The 26,549-nt window shown below is 38.6% G+C and overlaps 1 protein-coding gene across 1 annotated transcript; it reads right to left on the bottom strand.

Moving 5' to 3' along the window:
- Positions 1–1,458: 1,458 nt before the first annotated feature.
- LOC150077380 (CHH-like protein) lies at positions 1,459–24,513 on the bottom strand. Its single transcript, XM_090385882.1, has 3 exons — positions 24,406–24,513; positions 10,372–10,589; positions 1,459–1,649 (listed from the first exon to the last, which is right to left on the bottom strand). The coding sequence occupies exons 1-3, from the start codon at positions 24,511–24,513 to the stop codon at positions 1,547–1,549; spliced, it is 429 nt and encodes a 142-aa protein (XP_090242008.1). The 3' UTR covers positions 1,459–1,546.
- Positions 24,514–26,549: the final 2,036 nt, after the last annotated feature.

Below are 26,549 nucleotides of genomic sequence, written 5' to 3'. Positions count from 1 at the left end.
CCACAATGTATAGCAAGCGGAGATGGTGGAAGCCCCTAGTGCCATTTGACACTAACGTACTATACACTATTAAATGATAGATTTACTGACGTACAAGTTAGTGCAATTGCATGATTTCTATACGCAGCCAACTACTTAAGTATTTATAAATTGGTATCATTAAGTATACTCACTTAACCCGGTCTAAGTCCGCCCTGTTTTTGTCTAATTTTTAACCCTAACTCGAAAGTTGCTCCCCCCGAAGAAAACTAATAATTTTCATACTTTCTACTCAATTGACAAAATTGAAACTCTCAATATACATAAACAGAAGTATATTCTTTGATTTCCTACCTTTAGCGCTCAGCAAAAACTATTAATTCACTCTAAAACAGCAAAAACTATTAATTCACTCTAAAACAGCAAAAACTATTAATTCACTCTAAAACAGCAAAAACTATTAATTCACTCTAAAACAGCAGAAATGTACGATCACATTTCAATTTATTAAGTATTACTACTTAAGTAGTTGGCTACGTACAGAAATGATGCAATTGCACTAACTTGTACGTCAGTTAACTCCCTACGTAACCAGAGGCTTTAGCCCTAAACTATTCTGTAATGATAGGTTTATAAGCATCGCCGCATGCAGTTCATAGTATTTGGAAGATTTCTGCTCTGTTCCCATTCATCCCACAAAACACAATCGCGCACGGTCTATTTTCGTAACGATTATGATTGTAACAGAGGCCTAAGGTACCTCTGAACATGCTACTCATTATTTGCTTGGTATAGTGGGAAGTGTCCAAAACCAGTAATGTGGCCAGCCCTCCCTAAACTTACTCAGCTCTCTCACTTCCATTTGTTTACTAATCTTGACTGTTTACCGTCACCACTTCTTTTGCTATAAATAAAATCTTAGAACTTTTTTGATCAGACCTCACTTGTATAGGAATGTTTTTTTATTGAAATTTTGAATATTTGAATGCTTGAAATATCACTTTACTTTCCACTTCTTATTTAAACTTTTTTGTCAATGAAAGAAGAGAAGCTCTCATAAAATTTTTAAAACAGGTCCTGTATGAGGATCTTTTTTAAATATAATAGTGGAATAGTTTTAAAAATAAAAATAAACCAAGTAAGTAGAGTAATTGAAAGAACTAAATGGAACCTTTGCGTTTAAAAACTTTTTTAATGGAAAGTGCGGTGAGAATACAGTATTAGATAAGTCAATATAAGTTAAGTTTTCATATTGTATAATTTAATTCATTGCGTTTTTGAAGTTAAACAATATTTAACAAATTAATATTTAGAAATATAATGATTTTTTAAGGTAGATAAATTGAGTTTCTATTAATTGTGTAATTCACAACAAGTAAGTACACAACTGAAGTTTCTCAACTTTATTGATATCTTTTTAAATACACATTGCACATATATCTACAAAGATAATATAACCAAATATTCAATACTGGCAGTTTATATCACAGATGAAGCTGGTTACCACATGAGGAAGCATTATTCAGTTAAGAGTTTTTTGCAGATATAACTAACTGTTCTGATTTTTTTACTTTCCAAATAGCTCTTTTACCATTTCCTCCAGTTGCTCTCTTTGTAAAAGCAAAGCATCAGTACAGCGAATAAAGTCATCATTTTTGAAACAGTTGGCCCTGATTAAAAAAAAAAAAAAAAAGATTTTAAAAGTTGTATAAGGAAATACTATTTCACATACTGAAACATATATGTGTGTGTTCTGCGCGTGTAATTAGGAATACAGATGTAATATTTTCAATTATTTCTGTAAGAAGTTAACAAGTTCAGAAACCTCCAAATATAAAGATGAATCACTGCAGAAAGACATTGTTTAAACTGTGTATTTACACTGAGTGGACAGAAATCATAGGAGTAACGGTCCTTTCAGTGTACCTAGTAACGGGTCGGCCCACCTTTCGCCCAAATAATAGCGGTCACACACTGAGGCATTGAGCCCATTAGTTCACGAAAGCGTTCCACAGGAATTTCCATCTATGCTTGCTGCCCCGCTGTCCATAATTCAATCGCATTTCTAGGTGGAAGATCCAAAGCTCGAAAGGACCTTTCTACATCATCCAAAAGATACTCCACAGGGTTCATGTCCGGCAAACGGGTAGGCCATTCCATGGTGGTAAAATCTGCGGAATGCTCTTCGAACCATGTTTTAGTTACTTCGGCTTTGTTGGGATGCCCATTTTCCTGCTGGAAGAGTCCATTGCCCTGCGGGTGCACGATGACCATGAAGGGATACAGATGGTCTGCTAGGATGGACACATAACCTGGACCGTTCACAGATGCGTCTAGACGTACTAGAGGTCCCAATCTGTGTTAACGCCCCAGACCATTACCGACCATCCACCTGCGTGAACAGTTCCTTGTTGACATGGCAGGTGCATAGCTTCGTGCGGTTTCTGCCAGATACGCACCCTCCCGTCCACTCAAAATAACTGGAAACTTGACTCATCGGACCAGGAAACCCGTCTCCAAACATCCAAGGTTCAGTGCCGAAGTTCTTTTGCCCAGTTAAGGCGTAGAGTCTTGTGTCATGGTGTTCGCAATGGTACTCTGGTAGGTCGGCAGCTCCCATAACCAATTATTGCTAATTATCGCCTGATGGTCTTGTTAGAGACGTTTCTAGCACGTCCCTCGTTAAAGTTGGATGTGATTTGTGCCACTCTCGCCCTCCGGTTGGTGCCTCCGTAGCCAGGTGGGCAGGAGCAGCAGTGCGTAGAACACGCTTCTTGATTAGACCGGGGTTCGAGCCCGTGACCACCAAATACGGAGGATACGGAAAGGTCGGAATGACCACCGCATATACCCAGAGCAATATGACCTTAGTTGCTAATGCTGCTAAAAACCAAATAACAAACAAACAGCTCTCTGGTTGGCTGAAACAATGCGAGATAGACATCGACGGCCACTTTCATCAACCACCTTTTTCCCACAGCGCTGTCCACGATCAGATGTTATTCCGGAAATGGTGTATTCCAGATACACTCTTGATACTATCGAACGGGGACAGTGCAATTTCTGTACCACTCCGCGATATGCGTCGGGCACCCACTATCATTCACTTTCAAAATCGATTAACTCATGTCGTTTATTCATATTGACATCGAATTACCATCTAAGTGAATGTACCAATATAGCTGCCAAGCGGTGGGTTCGTCCATTAACGAGAGGGGTGACAGCGTCGAGTTGCCCAGGAACCAGGTATCCCATAAATTCAGTCCTTTCAGTGTATTTATTATTTATATTAATACAAAACACAAAAAGATAGTGAGCGTGCAGCATCCTTGATAAACAAACGAGGAATTTATTAACATTAGAATTTTCAAGATATATATATACATATACAGTATATTATATTAGGATTACTATACGGGTTACTATAATATATATATTATGTAATCCATTACGGGTTACTATAATATATATCTATATATATATATTATAGTAATATTGTAGTGTATATATATATATATATATATATATATATATATATTATAGTAATCCGTAATGGATTACATATACCCATATAGTGTCAAATTCCTAGGAGTAATCCTTGATGCCAATCTCACCTATAAAAAACAAATCCAAGCTCAGTATTCCAAAGCCCTGAGAGCGTTCTGGGGAATGAAAATTGATCTGTGCAAAACGCACAATAAGAAAATAATCAAGAAGTACCTCACAACTTACTTCTGTAGTGTACTCTCCTATGCCGTGGAAATTTGGTCGGCGGCACCACCCACCAGCCTCAGGAAACTATGGGGCTTCGAATTCTGGGTGCTGAAGTGGGCCAACTTGTGGTCGCACCAGAACTACACAACGTCTAAATCTACTCTCTGCTGCAACCTGCAATATACGCCCATAGTCCACAGAGCCCATGTGCTAAAAATAAAGTCATTCCTTCATCTGTGCTCAGCTAAGCAGGATCACATCAACATCTGGAACACGGTTGGTTGGCGTTTGCCAGGCAGACATCTCCGTAGTACCCCCTCCTTGTGCTCAAGGCTCCAGCGGTTACAGAATTTCAAAAGACACTTCCCAAATGTGACTCTGGACACTCTCAACTCGCTCCCCATCGACATTGACCTGTGGAATATAGACAAGGCATATCGAGATGGCATCTTGTCCCATCTTGCTGTTTGTAAAGGACATTTATGTAAGTGCCGATCTTAGTTAGCCGATGTAATTTCATGTTCAGCTCAACTTGTAGTCCTTTTTCACTGTAATTACTACTTCATTCATTTTTACATTGTGACTATTATCTTTGCTTTGATCTATTAATTATTATTTAGTTATTATTATTATTATTATTTATTTTTTTTTTATAAATCAAAATCACTTGTATAAACGACTAACTGTAAGATTCCTCTGGCTTTCTGTGTAAGGAATCACTAGTGTATAAAATTTATGTTAATAAACAATCTTTTTATTATTATGTATTTTGTCTGTAAATTGCTTGGTCGATTTGAGAAAACACCTCAGTTTCTTGGATGGGAAAAACCTTGCTGTTTACACCGGAGGTCGACTAACTCTGCCACGGAGTGAAAAAAAAAAAGCCCGTTGCAGTTCCTCGCGTAATCGATGGGATTTCACCCGCAAAGACTGGGGCCACAAAGGCCGGGTTTCATGTCATTTTTACATGGCGGTATTTATTTCAATTGTCACACATGGCGCCGCGGTGTGGTATAATAGTTTGACGATAGTAAGAATACGTTTGATCCTTCAGGTCCAACGGCTTATGATGCTGCAAATGACTCGTGCATGTCAGACCACATCAACCGCCGCACAACACGTTCTTATTGGATACCTACCACTAGATCTTCATGGCATATACTTCAGCCTCTTTCATGCCATCAGGTTGAAATACTCACCATTAAAACACATACGGACACTAATATCAAACATGAGATGACTCGTGTGGACTGAACTGGTTTCTTTATGCGGCACGATGTAATAGTTCATCAACAGGTGAAATTACTAAACTATTCATTTCAGATGTCGCCTTCCTCAACAAAGGATGTTGCAACTGGCTCTATCCCAGTGGCGGAGAGGGCTAGGATCAGCAGGTGCATTGTACGCCCTGACTCCGAAATCTGATATTGTGGCGCTTTTTAGCATTATGCAATTGGCACCATTTTTTGTGAATGCATCTGCTGACAAAAAATCCTGCCTACTCCACTGTTCTATCCTAATGTCTACACATTCTTCATTTTGACTGGCCATGGGTCATTTAAAAGGCATCTTCTTGACTTTAGTCTGGAGGACGATACTTTTTTGCATCTGTGGAGATCCAGAGAAATGGAACCACGTGATGCACTCCTGTCCGACCTACTTCTTCCGGCCCTCAATGCACCGACAATCCATCCAGAGGCTAGGATGGATTGTCGACCTATGCCAATGCGGTCTTCAACAGCCGCTACTATCATTCACAACCTCCAACTGGAACACCTATATCTACCACAGCGCATTCTGTCGACTAGCCCCCCACTGCCAGTCACAGCAGAAATTAAGTAACTTGTCAGCCATATGGATATACCAACCAGTGTAATGATTCTGTGCTCCTCAGTATGCACCATTGCAGTTACTTCACCAGTGTCTACTACGTGACCACTCGAGAGCCATCTGTAGCTTTTCCTTGTCCATCCACCGTGACTTCATCTTCTGCAATGCTCAAACGTGTTCTCTGCTGCTCCTAGAAGACTTCACCGGGTGATACTCAACTTTTCTTGATAAAACTCCTACCGGAGATTCTTGCCAACGTTGACACCTCTCTGCGGGGGATAAACCAATTGTGCCCCCAAGGATCTTCCTTGGGTGGGATTCCTGCCTTCACCTCTTCTCCTTGAAGTTTCTTTGCTGACGCCTGCTTTCCACCGGTATGGGATTATATGCGTATCCTCTCAATGATATCTGTACTTGAAAGCAATCTCGAATCTCGGGAAAACGTTAAGTAGTCTGATTGCTGTAAATTAAATGACAATAACGATCTCAGAGGAGCATTTACTGAATTTAAAGAAGAGCAAGGTTCTGATGGAGGATGCTGCATATATTCAGTTATAATTTAAAAGACTGCATGTTAAGTGTATCAAACCGTTGGGATTGTTAATGAGAGCATCGTCAGACTTTGATGATTCTGTTGGATTAAAAGTGTGCTAAAGCCTCCTTAAGTCTACAAAGGTGGTGGTAAAGAGTTGAGTAAACTAGATCAGATCAGCGAGTTCTATAGTAGAAAGATCATGGAATTTGTAGTTAAGTATAGGACCACCTCAACAAAAATGTTATTTAGAATAGATCTCACCATGGGTTCGTAACGGGAAGTCATGCTTGATCAGTCTGTTAAATTACTATTATGTAGTCATTAAATAGCTGGATGCAGGTGACAGTTGATATTATTATCTATATTTTAGTAAAGACTTTGATAATGTCTCTCATACATAGATAGAGTGGAAAAAGATGAAGTTTAAAATCCCATACTGGTCCGGCTGGCTAAATGTTTCGATACTATCAGGTTTCTTCAAATATAGGAGAAGAGGGTTGTCACAAATGGTTAGACTTCAGGTGGACTAGCATAAGTAGGGTTCCCCCCATCGGGCTCATTGTTGGGTCGCCTCCCATTTCTAATTTTGCTAAATGATAACACCATTTCGGCATTTTGAAAAAAAAAAAAAAAAAAAGAAAAACACTGATATTTACTCAGAAAAGGATGTTTCTGAATCATTTTCTAATGCTGATTTCAAAAATTACTTTCGTTTGTTTCGATAATGTCAGATTTCTTCAAAAATCACGAAAGAAAATTTGAAAATTAATTTTACAGAATTTGTGCACTGAAATTATAACAAAATGCTACTTTTACAAGACTTTTATATTTAAAAATTATGATTTAAATATTGAAAACATTAAAAAGGGCAGTGAGGTAAATAGTCCGCTAAGAACTCACCTCTCATTTTAAAAACTGGCCTATGAGTAAAATTTTCGTTTCTTTAATTTTCTTGCAAATCCTTCTTATTTACAGTCCCTCATCAGTATCCAACAAGTCAGCCATCACGTTGGCATTCCACCTTCCCTGATACCCCATCTCCATGTCTTTAATATCCTGGTGAAACCTCTCACTCTGGTCTTCACTAACACTTCCTTGATTTTCTTGGAAGTAGTCGATGTGGGAGTGTAAAAAATGTATCTTGACACTCATATTGGAGCTCAGCTTCTTGAAGTTTGCCAATATATTTTCAACCAGATTCTTGTAGTCAGTATCCTTGTTATTCCCTAATAAGTTCTGAACCACATACCTGAAGCTAATCCATACCTGTTTTTCTTTTTTATTCATAATTCCCTCAAAATCTACGTCCCTCATCCGTTTATAAATTTGAGTTCCAACAAAAATACCTTGTTTTGGCTTCTTTCGGTGATCAATAGGAATTTAATACAAAGGCAGTTGAAGCAGGAACCTTCCTGGGGTAAACTTTCATAAACCGTTTCATCAAATCCAGTTTGATGCGCAAGACAGAAGGAAGGGCAATTTTGGGATTTACCAGTGATTTATGAACTATGTTGTTTAATCCAGGAAAAAAACTGCTCTCCTTTGGATATACCTTGACATCCCAGTACTTACTCCTTATCTGACTGTCCCACTCACACAAAAAAGAAGGCATTTTTGTATAGCCAGATTGCTATCCAAGTAACAAGCCTATCACTTTGAAATACCCACAGCAAATTTTTGCACAATCTCAATGCTTCAACACAGGTTCGGACGACTTTATGTGGAGTCCATTGTTTATCTTGATCACAGCGTTTCACTCCAAAATAAGCACTGTCCACAATTTTTCCAAATTCTCTAATATCTTGACTTTCCTTGAGGACTACATGCTATGATGTGGTCACAAAGGAATTAGATGGAAAAAATAATTTTGATATCATATACTTGGATTTTAGGAAAGCTTTTGATACTGTTGCACATGGAAAACTACAGTAAAAGTTGGAGCAGTACGGCTTTAAGGGCAAGTTGGTACAATGGATAAAAGGATGGTTGAGTGGAAGAACACAGAGAGTGGCAATGAATGGACACTGCTCTTTATTGACTAATGTTATTAGTGGAGTTCCCCAGTGGTCCGTTTTGTCCCATTGTTGTTTTCTGTATTCATTAATGATATTGAGAAGGTATATCAGGCTTAATGTCCAAGTTTTCAGACGATGCAAAGTTGTTAGGGTTTTTAATGACAGCAAAGACCGTACACTGCGGCAACCCATCTAGAAAAGTTGAGAAGATGGGCTGAGAAGTGGCAACTGAAGTTTAACTTTTACAAATGCAAAATACTGCATATGAGTAGAAGTAACTCCAGAGAAACGTACCACACTTAAGGTGGTAGAAATAAAAAATACCTGTGAGTAATTGTGCAGTCAGATATGAAATTTTCTAAGCATTTCAGACAGGCTTCCAGAGCAGGTCATGGGGTCTTGTCAATGATATACAGGAATTTTTCTAGTAGGGAAAATGAGGCGATTATCTCTTTGTATAAGGCAATCGTCAGGCCACGCCTTGAGTACTGCGTACAGGTCTGGAGGCATCATTTTAGGAAGGATATAGAGTTGCTTGAGCGAGTGACCTCTCTCTCTCTTTCCCCCCCCCCTCGTGGAATGTACGGTGGACCATACAATGAGAACATCCTGAAATTATTATGACCCCTCCTCTACAGAGAGGAGTACAGAGTACAGAGAGGGCAACAAGATTGTGAGGGGAAAGAAAGGGTCGTCTTACCAAGAAAGGCTTAAGTTCTGCAATTAACTTAAGTTCTTAATTAAGTTCTGCAGCGTCTGGAGACTAGGCACCTGAGAGGTGATCTAATTGAGGTGTATAAGGTTTTGTAAGGATTTAGCAGGCTCAATTCTGATGGGATTCTTCCTCTTGCTCAGATTACGAACCTGAGGGAGTATAAATTCAAATTGAGGAAAGACAGTTTTAGAATAGATGTGCGGAAATTTGTCTTTAGCCAGCGGGCAGTTGATTGCTGGAACAAACTTTCATCTGTCATTGTGGAAGTTGAGAGTTTAAATAAATTCTTGAGAATTTATTTTGGATGTGTGAAATGGTTTTTTTTTTTTTTTGGCCGATGCCACATAAGCTTGCTTTCTTGCATCACATGCTTGTACTACTACTAACATGGAATTTTCACATATTTTGAAATGTAAACAAGCAGCTAGAAAAGCACATGGTGTGCAATTCATAATTTGCAGGACATTTGCTACACTCATTAACCAAAACATTATGACCACCTACTTAATAGAGTACATGTATAGGGACAGCGTGCATGTCACAATCACAGTTCTTGGTTTGTGACATGTTGCATTTGAAGTTCTTTGCATATGACCTCTCTCTCCCCCCCCCTCGTGGAATGTACGGTGGACCATACAATGAAAACATCCTGAAATTATTATGACCCCTCCTCTTTCTCCTTATCCTTCTCCCAACTTCCCAGCATTCATGATCTCACGCATTGCGAAGAGTGGACCTGATCTATATCGCGAGAAACATCTCGAAACCATGACAGCCCTTCCTCAAAACTTCATAGTTAAGAAAACATTCAGGTAATAAGAATTCTCCAGTTGGTTGTTATAGGGTTTTAGGCGCATTAGCAACTTAGGCCGTAATGCGCCGAATATATTATGTCTGTAAGTTTCGCGTGTTCTGTGGTCGACTTTCTGATTTCTGGACGAAAAAACCCGAATCTCCAGGAGAAAAGACCATGCTACTCTTGAGAGAACGACTAACTCAGCCACGCTGTGAAAAAGGCGCATAAAATTCTTCACGTCATCTCTGGGATTCGAACTCGTCTTCCACTCGGTGTGGGAAGGACGTCGATTCTATCAACCATACTACCCACGAGGACAAGAATTCTCCATGCTTCAACGGCACGATTTCCTTTGATCCATAGTCAAAGTTTAATGTGCTTGTATCTTGCACCATACCATTTGACGGTGTCCATTTCTTTTTGTTATCAAAGTCTTACAGGCTGCTTCCTTGCGTGAAAATTCATGTTATGAGGCTCTCTACATATCATGGAAATAAAATTGCTTTTGTTGGTGCATACAGTTCCAAAGTCAAATTCTCAAGAGTTAGATCGCAAGACAAGGTCTATGAAGCCACATTGGCTCCTGTCATTCAGTATTTTATGCCTTTTCCAATAATACCGATTGCTGTCTAGAAGTAATGTTTTTTTAAAGCTGTATTTCATTTTATCTTATTAATTGATTAGTAATTCGAAGACCTTTGAGAGCTGTGACATTCATTCACTGGAATGAATGGGTGTTAAATAACTATCAATATACTAATTCTTTTAAAAAAATGTTTTTTAATACCTGCATGACGTGTGGATGTCAGGTTCGCGATAAAGCTGAAAACACTCTTCACAGATTCTCTCAAGTCGAGTGAATTTGGCCTTGTCATAAACTCCCATGCATCCTAAGCTAGCAAAGCTGCGTTTATGGAGTGTTCGAGCATATGTAGATATTGGCAGAAGAACAAAGACTCCTAAGAGAACGGTGCAGATGGTCATCTGATTCTTGAACAGGTTCATCTGTAATTGAAAAACAGAAAAAAAAAAAAGTATGTTCATGTGTTAATTATGAAGTAAAAGATCCATACACAGTTCATTAAAAATCATGGTTTTAAATCAAGCTGTTATACGTAAATTATCAAAACCGTTCTTTTTCCACGAGTTTTGCATATACACTCTACAGTATATCAACATACCACATATCATTCGATAGGGCCTGACGAAGAATAAAATTTATGATATTAACCAGAATTAAATGGATCAGTTTTTAATTATGGAATTACATATTTGTATATTCACTTTTTTTTCGAAAGTTGGCTCAATTATCCTTAGGAACATTTTTCGAATTATGCGAAGTATTTCGATTTAATGCGAATTTTTAATGGATGTGGATCAGTCACTACGGCGTTTTGTTTTTAAGACTTTTTTAGGAATGAATGGTCAAATAAAAATTTTGAGACTTACACGTATATTTTTAGAACTACACATCTAATATAGAACTCCCGTATTACAAAAAAAATCCTTCATATGATTCAATTAGAGAAGGAAATTATGGTATATTACTAAGAAGTTATATTACTAAGAGAGCTTTTAAGAAATCATACTTTACCGTGATTAATCTTAAAATTGTTTTAATTAGTTTATTGGTAAGAAAAGTACAACATTATTACAAACATTTTCCTAATCATTCCCAATATCTAAATTAAAAAGCCGCTACGTTTCTGCATTCCATATTGAATTCAATCCTCTAACCATTAGATGGATATAGTCTAAGAAAGATTTTTAAGAATTCACACTTTTTCCATGTGAATATTGTTTTAATTAGTTTCGTTATGTGAATATTGTTTTAATTAGCTGGTAGGAAAAGGATAAAGTTATTACAAACTAACAAGTTCCAATATTCAAATTAAATAACGCCAACGTTGCGAATTCTATATAGAATTCCGCATCCGAGACAAATTTTTAAGTTCTGAACGAGTGTTAGACCACTGCTCGCACCTAATCATATTTTTAATGGACGAACAAATTGTAACTATCGGGAAGAGAAGAGATACATTAAACAGTGTCTATTTCCGAAGTCAATTTTAATTCCAACCAGTTGGTCAAAAACTATTCAGTGGTACACAAACTTCTGTGAGCAGTGCAGACGGCCTGCTAGGACAGCCATGGGATTACATCAAGGGATTATATTACATACAGAAATTTTGCCAATAGAAGTAAGGAGATGATTATCCTGTTGTATAAGGCAATGTATAGGCCACGTTTTGAGTACTGCGTAGAGGTTTGGAAGCCTTATTTCAGGAAAAATGTAGAGCCGTTTGGGACTGGTTCAGAGAAGAGCAGCGATGTTAGCGAGGATAACAAAAGGATGTTTTTACCAAAAATGACCAGTTCTGAAAAGTTCACCCTTCTGGAAACTAGGTTCCTGCAAGGGCTGAGGTATTTAAATTTTGAAAGGATTGAGTAAGCGAACGAACGAACACCTCAATCAGATCCCGAGAGCTGCGTTGCAGTATTCAGATAAAACTGTCACGTGTGGGTGTAGAGAAAGTCTGAGGAATCTGCCTCAGTGCTTTACGAACGTAACGATGTTTCAAGGAGCAGGGTGGAGCAGGGATTTTAACACTAATAAACACTCCAAGTGTTTATTAGTGTTAAGAACCATCAATCATTTACCCAACTCGGACGATTCCGAGATGCCAAAACCTGATAGTTCTGTGGAGACGATTCCCCTTCAGGTGCTCGCACGATGATTATCGTGCGAACACCATGCCATGAATTTGATCTTTATAATTCTCCATTCCATACAGCGAGTAGCGTAAAGCCATTGTTTGAGGAAAACGAATTCCGACAATTCGCCTAGCCAGCCTAGAATCCGGAACTGAATCCCGTCGATGACGTTTTTGATGAACTCGAATGCCAGATCAGGAACTGCCAAAGTTTATGGGGTTTTGAGTGGTGTGAGTTGAAGGAGTTACTTTCCTTTCCATTCTTCTACGCCGTTTCTTTTCTTCTTCCACTCCTACATTTTACTTTCCCTCTACGTTTTGCTTTTCTAAGTCTAATAGGGACAAGTGGATAATAGAGTTATTATCCCACACATATACAATAAGCTCCGAAACGGTGCCGTATGGGTGATGTTATCCGCTGAGAATAAGTAATAATAGTCTTCTCCTATGGTGAAGCGTTACTTATTGGAGGTAGTGCAATATCATGGCAACTCATTGTGAAGATATTCACAATATGAGATTATACTTAATGATACCAATTAAGTATATTGCAACACCAGGGTACCTGCCCGCCCACCGATGATGAAGCCAACTAGCTTCGAAACGGCCGTCTGGGGAGCCTGTTAATCACAGAGTTTCCGAGAATAGGTAACAACAGTCTTCTCTACTGGGGAAGCTTTGCCTATTCGAGGAGTTTTTGAGTGGTGTGAGTTGAAGGAGTAGTTGTCCCTTTCCTTCTTCGACGGCTTTTCTTCTTTTTCCTCTCTACTGTCACTTTCCTACACCTTTTTTGCTGTATTAAGTCTAATAGGGACAGTATGAGGATAAAAGAGTATATTATAATTTTTCTAATTTTTCCAAATTATATACCTTTTTTCAAACGGCGCTGTGAGAGGCTTATTTGTGAATTGTTTCGTTCAGATGTGTTCTACTCGTTCTGAAGATTGAGGAAAGTGTTTGATCGTATCAAGAGGTTAGCGGCGGTTTTTCCAGCTGAGGTAACCCCTTTGCGGGGAACCTCCTTTAGAGGGGTAGTAAGTGAATAATTTATTCTTTTGTTTTACATTTCTTTGAAATTTATTTCTGCCAAGTTTACATACGAATTTTTTTGTTTTGTTTTGTTTTGTCGGGCAGGACACGGGATTTGTATCTATTCATATTCCTTAAAGGAACGGAGACTAATTATGGCACAATTCTTTTATTCGAGAAAGGACAGTGGAGTTTCAGACTACAGAAGTTTGTTCAATTAGAGAGGTAATGTTGGGAGTGACTCAGGTTGTTTCGGTTCGCGAGATAAAAGGATTAACTCCATTACTGAGGCAGAAATATCAGTTGGTCTTGAACACAGTAGAGGCAAGAGAAAAAGTTTTGAAACGGTTTTCTTTTCTAAATGTCGTGATAAAACCTGTGAAAATTGGTAACATACGCAAAGTTGTTACTATTGACAGGTTTCCGGTAGAAATATCCAATAGTCCTGTCGAGAGCTTTTTTTAACAAATTTTGTAAGGTTGTTAAGTCTAAGGAAAGAATATGAGGAATGGCCAGGCGTAGAAACAGGTACGGTGCAAATTCATATGGACATGAAAACTCCCTTGCCAAACATCATTGATTTGATGGGTCACAGGTTATTGATTAATTACCCAGGAGTTCAGAAAGTTTGTTTGAGATGTGGAGGTAAAGACCATTTGGGAGCAGAATGCCAAAAAAAATCACGTTGTTTTAATTGCAATGGCACAGGTCATATTATGGCCAACTGCCCTAATAATTGTAAAAAATGCGGACCTTCCACGCATAAGTTCATTCAATGCCTGGAGGGTACGTTTGCCGAAAGAGTTGCTGGTGGGGGAGGACAGCAGAAAGCGCGCGAACCGCCAAAAGAAAAACCTATGCCTAATACTGAGAGTACGGAAAATATAGTAGCTCAGAAGGGTGAGACACAGATAAAAGAAATCACGCCAACATTTACAATAGCGTACGATATGTCGCCAACAGTCGGAACTGACCTAGGGCATGGAAGTGGAAAATACAATACGAAATGTACATAAGCGGGGGGAGGGGGAGAAGGAAGAAATAAGCAGTAAAACTAAAAGAGCAAAAGGGAAACAGAAGAAATTCAAGAAGAATGTAGGTAAGGAAAGTCGGCAAGACGGATCCGTAACCTCGGGACAAGGATTGGCTCTGAGGACTGGGCCGGTCGGGAGGCCAAAACAAAACAAATGGAGGAAACGTAAAGGGGAAAGAGGTATCAATTTTGTCAGGCGGTAGGAAAGATCGCAAAATACTTTCGGGGTCAGATTTGGATTCAGATGGTATACAAACAAGAGAATATGAAGGAATAGAATGGTTAAATGTAGTAGGCAACACAAAAGAATATAGGCGAAGCTTGGCGGAAATTGTTAAAACTCGAGGAGAACCGGTTTTTCTTTGGAATGAAAACGAGGAGGGTGAAGTAATAAATATACAGTTCGTCCGGGGAGATTTCGTTATTTTCAATATTAGAAATAAGACGGTTGGAGATTTCACCGTGTTACTCACCAGTAACAAGTTAAAATTAAATGCTGATCATGGGAATATCTTAGCAGAAGTTCTGCTCATAATGTCCGGAATAACATTTATGTGGTTAAATGTACAGGGTCTGAGAGCGGTTAATAAACAAAGGACGATATGGAAAATTATGATGAACATGAGGGTGAAAATTTGGTTTCTACAAGAAACTCACTTCGCAAGTTTAGCAGACATCCAGCAGTTTCAAAACAGATACCGGTTGTTAGGATTTTGGAGCTTTGGGACAAATCGATCTGCAGGAGTGGGAATAGTAGTGGTTCCTCCAATTTTAGGGACTATGCGACTAGCGGGTATGAATACAGAAGGTCGGGTTGTTGCAGTAGATTGGAGTTATGGGGGGGGGGGCATACTATTAGACTAATCAGTGTCTATAGTCCAAATTCTACATTGGAAAGGAAAATTCTTTTCAGGGACTGGGCAACTATTTGAGGAGGACGCAGTGGGTTGTAACGGCAGGGGACTAGAACTGCGTTCCTGACCCCGTCATTGACAAAATTCTGGGGGAAACGCGTATCTTGGTACAAGGGGGGGATAGTAAATTAATCAAGGTTGTACTAAATGGGACTTGGTAGACGTCTGGAAGGAAAAAATCCGGGGAACCGAGCGGCCACCAGAATAGCTAATAATATAGGAACTAGAATAGATCGCACTTATACAACGTGACAATTGAAGGATAAGATAACAATGACACGGCATGTGAGATTTGCTGGAGGTCGACAAGTTTCAGATAACATGGCGGTAATGGGGAATGGAGACTTGTTTACGAACGTTAGTATGGGAAAAGGCTATTGAAAGCCTAACCCAGCAGTTCTGGAGAGAGTAAGCGATAGAGGACTGGGACTTCACAACAGTTATTGTTGTTTGTTTGTTTGTTACTTGGTTTTTAGGAGCATTAGCAACTAAGGCCATATTGCTCCGGGGATATGCGGTGGTCATTCCCTGATCTTTCCGCATCCTCCGTATTTGGTGGTGACGGGCTCGAACCCCGGTCTAATCAAGGAGCGTGTGCTACGCACTGCTGCTCCTGCCCACCTGGCTACGGAGGCGCCTTCAACAGTTATTAAAAAGATAGTACAGCAAGGTGGAAATGAGTGGGAAACGTGGGAGAAAATTAAAGAAAGTTCAAAATCATTTTATTATTCAAAAATTAAGGAAACAAACGAACAACGTAAAAATCGAGTGAAAGATCTTTTATAAGAAAAAAAGAATTTGCCAACAGTGCGGGAATGAAAGGACAACAGCAGAAGTACAGGCTGTTATTGACGGTATAATATTGGAAGAAGAGAAAGAAAAGGCGCGTAAAATACAGTTAAAATTTAGGGAGGCTGATAGTCCTTCAGCTTACCAAAGCTGAAGGACTATCAGCGTTTTACCAAAGAAGACTAAGGCTAAATAATCTAGCCAAAACGGTCCAAGAAATTAGACAATGGTAACACATATTCATCAACGCCCATTATTGCGAATCGTTTTGTAAATTATTATGAAAAAGAGCTTGCTTTGCAAAAAAAAAAAAAAAAAAATACTGGATAGGTGCACACAGTTAAGGAAAAAAATTATATGTCCCTTTAAGGGTGGTTTAAAACCATTCTACTGGACACTGTTTAACTTAGAAAATCCAGAAAAGCCAAATTTAGGAAAACATAAATCGCGGTTATTTTTTAAAAATCTTAAAATTAGTGGAAACTACCCATCGCGTATTAACTTCGTGGAGGGTTGGTTACGGAAATATACCAGTGAACGATATCACGTATAGATTTAGTCAGACGGGTAACAGATTATGCGAATTTTGTACTGAAATTGAAACAGTGCACCATCTATTTTATTGTCGATTTGCGCAGAAAGTTTGGAAGAGAATTTGTAGGTTTTTGAGGATAAAACAGTTCACGCTGGAGGAGGTAATTCACTTGCAATTCGATCACCCTCGGGCAAGAAAAAAAATGTTCACGCTATTTTTAATTACAGAGGCAAAATATCATGTGTGGAAGCTTCGAAAACGGAAAAGGTTTGGGACCTTTAGGGGATATCTTTGGGACTTGAAACAAACAATGTCTGCTTCCATGCAAAGGTTTGCCGACCGGGCTAGCCAGGTGGGTAAAGTGCCTGCCTAGCAACCCAAAGGTCGCGGGTTCGAATCGATCAGAGTAAAAAAATGCAAAAACCTTGGGAGGTGCATTATGGCCACAGAAGCCGATGCGCCAACAACTAACTAACGAAAAAAAAAAAAAAAGCAAAGGTTTTTACAGTTGGAAAAATGGCGTTTAGGATCCGACAAGTTTCTTAAAAGGCGGGGAGAGCCACCACTTCTTTGGTGTTTGGTCGGAGATGAGGTACATCTAAAATATGGTTTTAGATATAATACTTATTATATATTATATTATATATTACATTATATATTATATATTACTTATTCGAGGTAGTGCAATATCATGGCAACTCGTTGGGAAGGTATTCACAATATGTAATGACGTAATACTTAATGATGCCAATTTATAACTACTTAATAGTTGGCTATGTACTGAAATGATGCAATTGCCCTAACTTGTACGCTCATCTAGTTTATTAAAGAATTTTTCCCTATGGCAGGTTTCTCTACCACTTATTCCACCCATAATAAGACATCCACACTTGTTTTTCCATTCCATCTCCTTGTAGATACTCGTCATACTCTTCACAGTCTTCTGGTCTGTAGATCACTCCCACTTTACAAAAATGACTTCACCACCCCTGTTTTCCCTAAATACATCATTATACATGCCATAATGGAACTCTTCCTCCCCGATTTCCGGGTGGCACCTCGTTTCTGTTAGCCTTATTATATCAGCATCAGTTGTCCTAATCAGGATTTCGAATTTACCGATTTTGTTGATAACATTCCTGACATTACTCTAGATACATTTAAGACCAAGTGTTCTTCTGTATTTTACTACCGTGACACAAACCCCTTGAAGTTATTTAGGCTTGTTTCCCTAGCTTTATCTTTCCGCTCATTTGAAACGTTGCGATCCTAAGAAAATATTTTTCGAAATGGGACGGTACCATAATATTTTTGTTACCATTCTATTATTGTAGATTAGGTCTAAAACAGTGGTTCGGAACGTTTTTGCGAAATTCAAGTGTAATGGAATTATCAAATGAATATTGAGGAATGCATCTTATATCGGATTTTAATGACTGTTGTTTTTGTAACAGGGTTTTAGGACTCTGGTTGTACTGTACTATCTGACGATGATACGTCTCTGGTTACTCCGTGAGACTGACTCAAAAAAACATGCTTGTGTGAGACTGACTAACTCAGCCACATTGCGAAAAAGCCCAATAAAAAATTCCTCACGTGATCGAACTCAAGTCTTTTCCACCCAGTGGGGAGGACGGCGATTCTAGCAACTGTGCTACATGCTTAAAATGAATCATCACCAGGTTGAATGCACTTGTTATACCATTCTTATTACATCATGAGAGATTATTAGCGCCTAGGATGCAAAAGGTTTTGGCTATAAGTAATATGATTTCTAATTCACAATTCGGCTTTAAGAAAGGCTCCTCCACCGAAGACGCCATCAGAAATTTGGTGAATCTATGTAATACAACACAGTAGAAAACATGATGGTTATTGTTATCCACTTTGAGGGCGCTTTCGATACACTCTGGTGGGAGAGCGCCCTCAGATCACTTCGACAGGCAGAATATGATGATTTACTCTATCAGGTTATTAGATCGTATTTTTCAAATAGGCAGATAAAAGTCATCTCACAACGTTTGGTATTTTCAAAATTCATATCCAGAGGATGCCTGCAAGACTCGGTCCTTGGGCCTTTCCTCTGTAATTCTGTTATAGACCAATGGTTACTAAACGAAAATCAAATTTACAATAAAATAGCATATGCTGACGATTTAGTGCTATATATACCAAGCAGATCAAGGCGTTTGCTGGAAACACACGGGAAAGAAATCCTGGATGATTTACTGGAATGGTCTAGAATAAACAAATAAAAAATTTCGGAGACGAAAACTAAAATTATGATCTTCAATAATAAACTGGATTATAACAGACCTCCTAAACTTCATATCAACGATGCCCAAATTCCTTATGTTTCTCAAAATCTTGGTCTCTTAATTGATGATAAATTTTCTTTTATCCTCCACGTAAAGAACTTAGCTGAAAAGATTAAGAAGTTTACTGCCAATGTGCCAATTGTAGCATATGCGTCTCCCATATGGTTCCCTAGGGTTACTCACGTCACAGGTAAGGCCAAACTTTTATTATTGCAGAGAAAGATGATGTTGGCAACAAACAGATGCCGCAGAACAACATCAACCAATGCATTACAAGTGATCTCAGGTTGTATTCCGATTGACTTTTATGTGGCATACCGAGACATGATTTCTAACTTAAAGAAATGTTTAGCAATTCACACTTGTTGTAAGTAATCCTGGACATTGTAAGTAATCCGACCACGGACATTCGGCAGGAGAAAATTAATCTTTGGGCAAAATTCACTGAGAAGTGGAAATACAGATGGCAATCTAGTGAAAGAGGACTCACTAATAGGGAGTTCATTGAAGATGCAACATTTGCTGTAAATAAGAAAGTTATGGGATGGTTTTATCCTTCAACGACAACGTCGTATTTAATAACTGGACATGGTTCACTGCGGGATAAATTGTGTAAATTTGGACTTGAACCTAATCCTTTGCGTTTCTGTGGGGTAGTAGAAGATTGGAGGCATGTTCTACTTTATTGTCCGGCTTATGACGACTTCAGACAAGAACTATTTAACATCACTCAACCTATTAGGACTGATAACCTCAATATTTTGATTCAAGATGCCAAGAACTTTGCGGCACTCCAATCTTTTTCTGACAAGGTATTTAAAAGAAGACCCACCTTGTTTACTAATTCTAGAAGTGGACAGTAGACTGATGTATTCATGAACTCATATTTCTGTTCTTTGTTTGTTATTTGGTTTTCAGGAGCATTAGCAACTAAGGCCATATTGCTCCGGGGATTTGCGGTGGTCATTCCCTGACCTTTCCGCATCCTCCGTATTTAGTGGTCACGGGCTCGAACCCCGGTCTAATCAAGAAGCGTGTGCTACTCACTGCTGCTCCTGGCTACGGAGGCGGCCCTTATATTTCTACCTTACTAGGTCAAACAGCTTTTAACTTAGAAACGAAATTTAGTTTTCTTAAATTAGTAATAATTTGGAATGTATATAATGGTATTAACTATACATATAAGGATTTATTTGTTCTCTGGGATTGAGAATTTTTGGTTCAATTGTTTTATTGGGCTAACGACCTGTAGCCTGTGTTGCCCCGGTTCATATCTAGTTTTAGGATAAGACTACACAAGCTGTATAGTCTTTTTTTGGGTTATAAGTTAATCTAGTATTTAAAATCATATTTTAACATGCATTCAACTTTATACTAGACTTAGCAAATTTCTCCTTTTTTTTCCTCGGGTTGGGCATCCTAAGGGCTCCTGTCCTTTGGTATTGCACTCCTTCCGCTGGACGACAAATTAGTGCAGCAGCACTAGATAATAGAACCGGGCAGAACTCTCCATGCTTAAAAATGAGCACTAGGCAGTGATTGACCGAGTGTTGTTCGCTGTAGGCAGTGTTGGTTTTTCAACACAGATTTTCCAAGATGGAGTTCGACTAAACGTCTAGGTGCCACCCAAAACAAGTACATACGCATATTACACCGTTCTAAAAGTGTCTGTAAAGAGTTAGGAAGGCATCCAAAGAGATAATGTTTGGTTTGACAGTTACGTTTTTCGTTATGTCTTCAACATAATGAAATCTCTTTCCTGTGTGGGCAGTTTACACCTTGGGAAAAAAGGAAGCGGCCGCTAGTACTAAATCTGAAGAGTAGGGTGGATAGTTGATCTGTATAATGCCGTGTTTCTTCAGAAATGTCTTTACAATTGCAGAATGGGCAGAAAGGACCAGCCGCCTTTCACTCGAAATTGCGGCCTCACCCTAAAATGCGCTACAATGTTCTTTGAAGCACCTGTACATATAATACAGCAGTGACGTTCCCTCCCCTTTAGGTACACTTTCCTTGTGAAGCACACCCTGTTTGTCAAGAAACATGATCAGCATCGTCTTGATCCTGGACTTTTGTAAACAAAACTTTTTGAGCCTTGGTAATGATTTCGAAGTTCATTGTATGTTTTGACGATTCGTCTCTGGTTGTACTGCAACCATCACCCAACACTCATCTCCAGTGACCATAGTCGAGGAAATTAGGATTGTCTTGACAAGTCTGAATGAGTCTCCAAATGATAATACTCTTCGTTGCTTCTGCTTATCCAACTGAGGCTGTGTGGAAAAGTTTGCACAGATCTTCCTTTTCCTTAAATTTTCATGCGGAATTTGATAAATCGTTTCTTTACTTATATCCAATTCATCAGCCATTATTATTCTGAGGGTCAAATGATCCTGCCACAATTTCCCAAAATTCTGAAACTGTGTCCTCCTTTCATAACTGAAAACTGATAAGAAAAGGAGACAGGAACAGCCATATTAAATGCATATGTGAACACTAGAAAAAGAGAAATGAACCATAATAGTCTACTGAAAATAATAACGTCTTCCAAACAGTCAAAAGATGCTGTAAGGGAATTAATCACGCTTAAAAATTAAGTAAGACATAAAAAAAATAAAAAGATTTATTAATCAGCAAAATAGATCACAAATTGTTATTGTATTTTAACAATAGAAAACAATTTGCGACATAGAAAACAATTTTAACAATTCGTGCAGGCAGCGGAGATGCACAAATGTCTCTGCCCATCCTACACTTGTAAAGGCAAAGTTATGTCATCTCAAGGCACTGTTACATCATCCTGTAAAATTAGTGTGAGGTTACATCACCATTACATAATATTAGAGTGGTATTGCATCACTTTGTTTATAAAAGAATCCACCTGCTGCTTCACTTTCTCTTCAGCAGCGGCATGGCATACACCCAGTTAACTCCTAGGAAGAAAAGCGTAATTATTTCTCTTGCCAGGAAGGGCTTTTCTAGTCGACATACTGTATATCTGCTAAAGTTGGCTTTAACCAGTCTACTCTGTCAAAGTTACTTAAAAAGAAACGTGAACCCGGAGATCTAAAAAGAAAATCTGTAACCGGACTCAAAGAAAATTACTGCAGCCAAGGACAGAATTTTGAAGTGTTTATACCTTCCTGATACTCCCGTAAGTTCCACATACATAAAATCCGTGTGGAAGGAACATACTGGAGTAAATGAAAGTGATAGAACTGTTCGACGAAGACTTCTGATGGGTAGTCTGAAAGCATATCGATCCTGCAAGAAGCCTTAATTGACAAATTCATGAGGAAAAAGTGATTCACCTGGGCTAAAGAACATGCAAATTGGACAGTTGAGAAATGGGAATCTGTAATATTCTCTGATGAAACCTAACCTAATTTAACTCCCACAGACCAAATGGTTAATGATACCTTTTGGCGTAGATCTAACGAAGCTTACCACCCAGACTCTATTCAATTAACAGTAAAGTTTCTATTGGACCAAATGGTTTGAGGGCAGATGAGTGGGCAGAATACATTTTGTAAATAGTGATGTTAATAGTGACTACACAAAAAAATTTTGTTTTTTTATTTGTTTATATAAAAATTTTTTTTGTAAAAAAATTTAAAGGAGGCTCTTCTACCACTCATCAGAGAGAGAGAAAATCTACAGTGATGCAATTTATGCAGTGAAAAGGGAAAGAATTGAGAATGAGAGGGAAATTTTATGAATTGGGGCCATTACAAAGCAAAAAGACCCCGAATGATAATATATGAATATATAAATCAAAAAGAATGAATATATAAATCAAAAAGAAGGTTGTGTTTGTGTGTAAAGTGTGTTTAAGGTCTAACGGCATCAGAGGTTTTCCCATCTCCGAAAAAGAAGGTCGTATGAAAGTTAAGGAGGAAGCGAATCTACTGGATACACGAATAAATAAATGTCTTACGATAACAACCTCGATGTTGTTATTATCAAGGGCCAACTACCGAAATTTGAAGAAAAGACTGCGACATGTAAGCCTCTGTTTCTGATATAAACGTTATACAATTAAACGTTATTACATTTTGAATTTATCAAATAAGGAAAGTTAAAGTCAAAATATTTACGAAAGAAAACACTATTATAAACAAGAAGACCTCAGGCGGAGAAAATAGCAGAGATCAATAAAGCCTACAAGGAAAACAAAAATAAGCTTATGTTGTTAATGTTTAATTAAATTTGTAATAAATATATCCCAGCATAGAAAACGAAATAAAGAACGAACAAAGTAGCAAAATAAAGGATGTCAAACTTTGTGAAGGAGAGAAAGTTTAATATACGAGAAAGAATATAGCTTTTTGTTTTACGCGCCACCGATTGGTTCAGGGACGCAACACCTTTATGTGTGTGTATAAAGGGTATTGTAATATATGCTATACGATATATATCACAACTCCTTTATATATAAGGGTGTTGCGACCGTGAGCTGCCTGAGCCAATCCATTTATGCACGAGTAACAAAAAGCTGTATTCTTCCTCGTATATTAAACTTTCTCTCCTTTTTAACATCCTTTATTTTGCTACTTTGTTCGTTCTTTATTTAATTTTCCATGCTGGGCTTATATATCACGAATTTAATTAAACATTAACAGCATACAATTGTTTTTGTTTCCTTATAGACTATTCCTTACGTAAGAGTTGGTATTATTAACAGTTGTTGATAAACAAAAATGCCTTTCTCCATGAAAATTCAACAGAAGAACTAATTTTTATGAAAGTATTGTGTAATGCAGATAATCAATAAATCGATTAGAATTCTAATTTAAAATGTTACAGCTATACGACTTTATTAAATTGCATATAATGTTACTTAACGCTGCCTGGCAACTGAATAATACGGTTAAACCAATTTAGAGATTGGATAGCTTCACCCTACTACACCGGTGTAATGTAGTGTATCGTCTTTCCCGGGTTAATAATGCGTTTTAAATGAGTAAATGTACATCTGATAAACGGAATTTATGTTATTGTTATTATTGTAGGAGCATCAACAACTAGGGCCATATATATTGTTTACAAATTTCGTGTGTTATGAGGTAGATTTTCTGTTTTTCTAGACGAAAAACAAGAGTTTCCAGGAGAAAAAATCATGCTACCGGCGCTGAAACCAACTAACTGAACCACGTTGTGAAAAAAGTTCACAACGTGGTTGAGCGCATAAAAATTCTTCCTGTCATCGACGGGACTCGAACCCAGGCGGTGGGAAGAGGACGGCGATCCCCAACTATGCTACCGACGAGGGCACAGAATTTATCGAGTTGTGTGTATACTCACTTATACTGCACATCATTGACCCTATGCTTGAAAGGCTGCGTCTGTTTATATACGAATTATATATTCAGTATATATTTTTACAATCGTGGGGTTAACCGACAGTATTCACATTTATTAAATTTACTCTACACCCGGACAAATAATCCAGAAAAGAAAGACAACCAAAATTTAAGAGAGAAACTTACCCTTCTTCTTGTAGCTGCTGTCTTCAGAGTAGACGAAGTGATGGTTGCAGTATTTTGTCCACTATTATATACCGTAAATAACCACCAGGGGCTTCCATATATCGCCATGTACTATCAGGAGTGGCTGTGCTTCGAAGCATCCTCTGTAACGACACCAACGCTGTTCATTCAAAATAACTTATTTCTGACGTCATCAGATGAGATAAACATACAAATGAAAGTTCGATTTTGGTTCGACAAGTGGTTACCAAAGATCACTCTCAGGGATTCCTCGCTGACCACGAGAGCTAATAATGACCCCACGAGATTTGCACGAAGCAGATCGTCTATTCTTTTCCACAGTAGTGACTCCTGCCGCTTATTCGATCTCAATTTCATCACAGATTCCTCCGTAGACTCTTCTCATTGGAAATGTGTGCGTGTTTTTTCCCTGAGGACAGTAGTTGTCACCCTCGTAACCTTCCGCCCCAACGGTAGAGATGACGGACTCGCTGGAAGTAAACAGAAGCAAATGGTACCTTTATTTTGTTCTTAATAACGTAGTATATAGCTTAACATACAGTTTCGGATTACTATTTCCAAACTCATCCCAAAATAATGGGAATGGGGAAGCAGCAGAAATACTGCTTTCTGAAGAGTGTCAGTTCTAAATGTGATAAACTTTAAAAATATATATGTGGACGGGCACTCTCTCTTTCTCTCTCTCTCCAGATTAAATATATCATTTAGTGTACAAATATTTTAACGTTTTACACATTGTATGAGGGATACAGTAAGCGAAAGAAATTTCTTTACATCTTTTGTGGGCTCATTAATTAGTACGGAACTTCTTGAAAACTAAATTCTTGGGCCGTCTAATGGCTAACAGGACTGATTCGGCTTGCAGAAAAATTTTCACAGCCCTCGATATTTCGTAGAGTGTTAAATAGTATACTATGCACCAAAAAGCTAAAACGGATAAAATTTTTCTTCCTAAGAAGTAATTTAAATCAAAATAAAAATTTTAATTCGGTATTAAATGTAGTATAGTAATGCAGGTGCTTGTTAAAGAGATTTCTTTATATTGTAATTGGCCAGGATTGATATTAATGTGGGCAACTATGGTGAATCCTCCTTGTAATTTTTTAATTTAATTTATGCTGATTAAACTTACGTATTAGCGATTATTTTCTACTATGCTTTTTTCTGTTGCCATTTGGGAACTGAGGTTTCATACTTGAGATACTGTGATTTTTGGACGGATTAAAATGTTTCTGTTGTAATATACACTGAATGATCACTGAATTATGACCACCCTTACGAAAAGTAAATGCGACCCGTTGACCACGTGAGGTACGAGAGTGCGCAGTTAGTCGACGTACGTAGCATAGATAAGGTATCAGTGGTTCAGCAGGTAGTAAAATTCCGAGCGCGATGGGTAAAAGGAAGGATTTATCGGACTTTGATAAAGGACAGATTGTGGGAGCTCGACGAGCTGGTACCTCGATTTCCCAAACGGCTGAACTGGTGGGGTGTTCTAGAGCCGCCGAAGTTAAAGTGTATCAGGACTGGCGTCAAAATGGTCAACCAACGACTTGACGGCAAACCTACAAAGATCAGCGAAAGGTTGAAATTAGAGGTGAGCGCCAGGGGTCCGACGACTCCTACAAGCGAGCAGGCGCAGCCCTGTTCAAAAGTTGACTACCCAATAGAACGTAGGCCAATCCGGAACAATATCTGGCATGACCATGCGTCGCACGCTCGCACGTATGGGCTATACCAGCAGACGACCCCTACGGCATCCTCTCCAAACCAAGGTTCATCGGCGTAAAAGACTCGCCTGGTGCAAAGAGCATACAAGTTGGACGTTAGAAGACTGGAAGAAGGTGCGCTGATCGGATGAGTCACGTTATTTACTCCACACCGTGGATGGTCGTGTACGGATTTGGCGTCAACAACATGAGGCTCTTCATCCTTCATGCATGGTATCAAAGGTGCAGGCCAGTGGAGGCGGTTGTATGGTGTGAGGCATGTTTCACTGGCAGGAATTTGGATCCCTGGTGCATGTGGAACAACGTATCACTGGTCTCCGCTATCGTCAACTGCTTGCTGACTGTGTACATCCCACCTCGCTATGTTACATTTTTTTCCGAATGGCGATGGTG

The sequence above is a fragment of the Mastigoproctus giganteus genome, chromosome 12, assembly GCF_048544385.1.
Source record: "Mastigoproctus giganteus isolate SK-2022 chromosome 12, ASM4854438v1, whole genome shotgun sequence".
In the NCBI taxonomy this organism is placed as follows: domain Eukaryota; kingdom Metazoa; phylum Arthropoda; class Arachnida; order Uropygi; family Thelyphonidae; genus Mastigoproctus; species Mastigoproctus giganteus.
This window is presented reverse-complemented; position numbering and strand designations above follow the sequence as displayed.

What these genes read in the sequence shown, in the direction of transcription:
- LOC150077380 (XM_090385882.1), bottom strand. Translation starts at nt 24,513, where the DNA reads ATGGCGATATATGGAAGCCCCTGGTGGTTATTTACGGTATATAATAGT. An exon ending in CAGCAGCTACAAGAAGAAGG is followed by an intron (nt 10,590 to 24,405) that starts GTAAGTTTCTCT and finishes TTTCAATTACAG; the next exon opens with ATGAACCTGTTCAAGAATCA. An exon ending in GACATCCACACGTCATGCAG is followed by an intron (nt 1,650 to 10,371) that starts GTATTAAAAAAC and finishes TTTTTTAATCAG; the next exon opens with GGCCAACTGTTTCAAAAATG.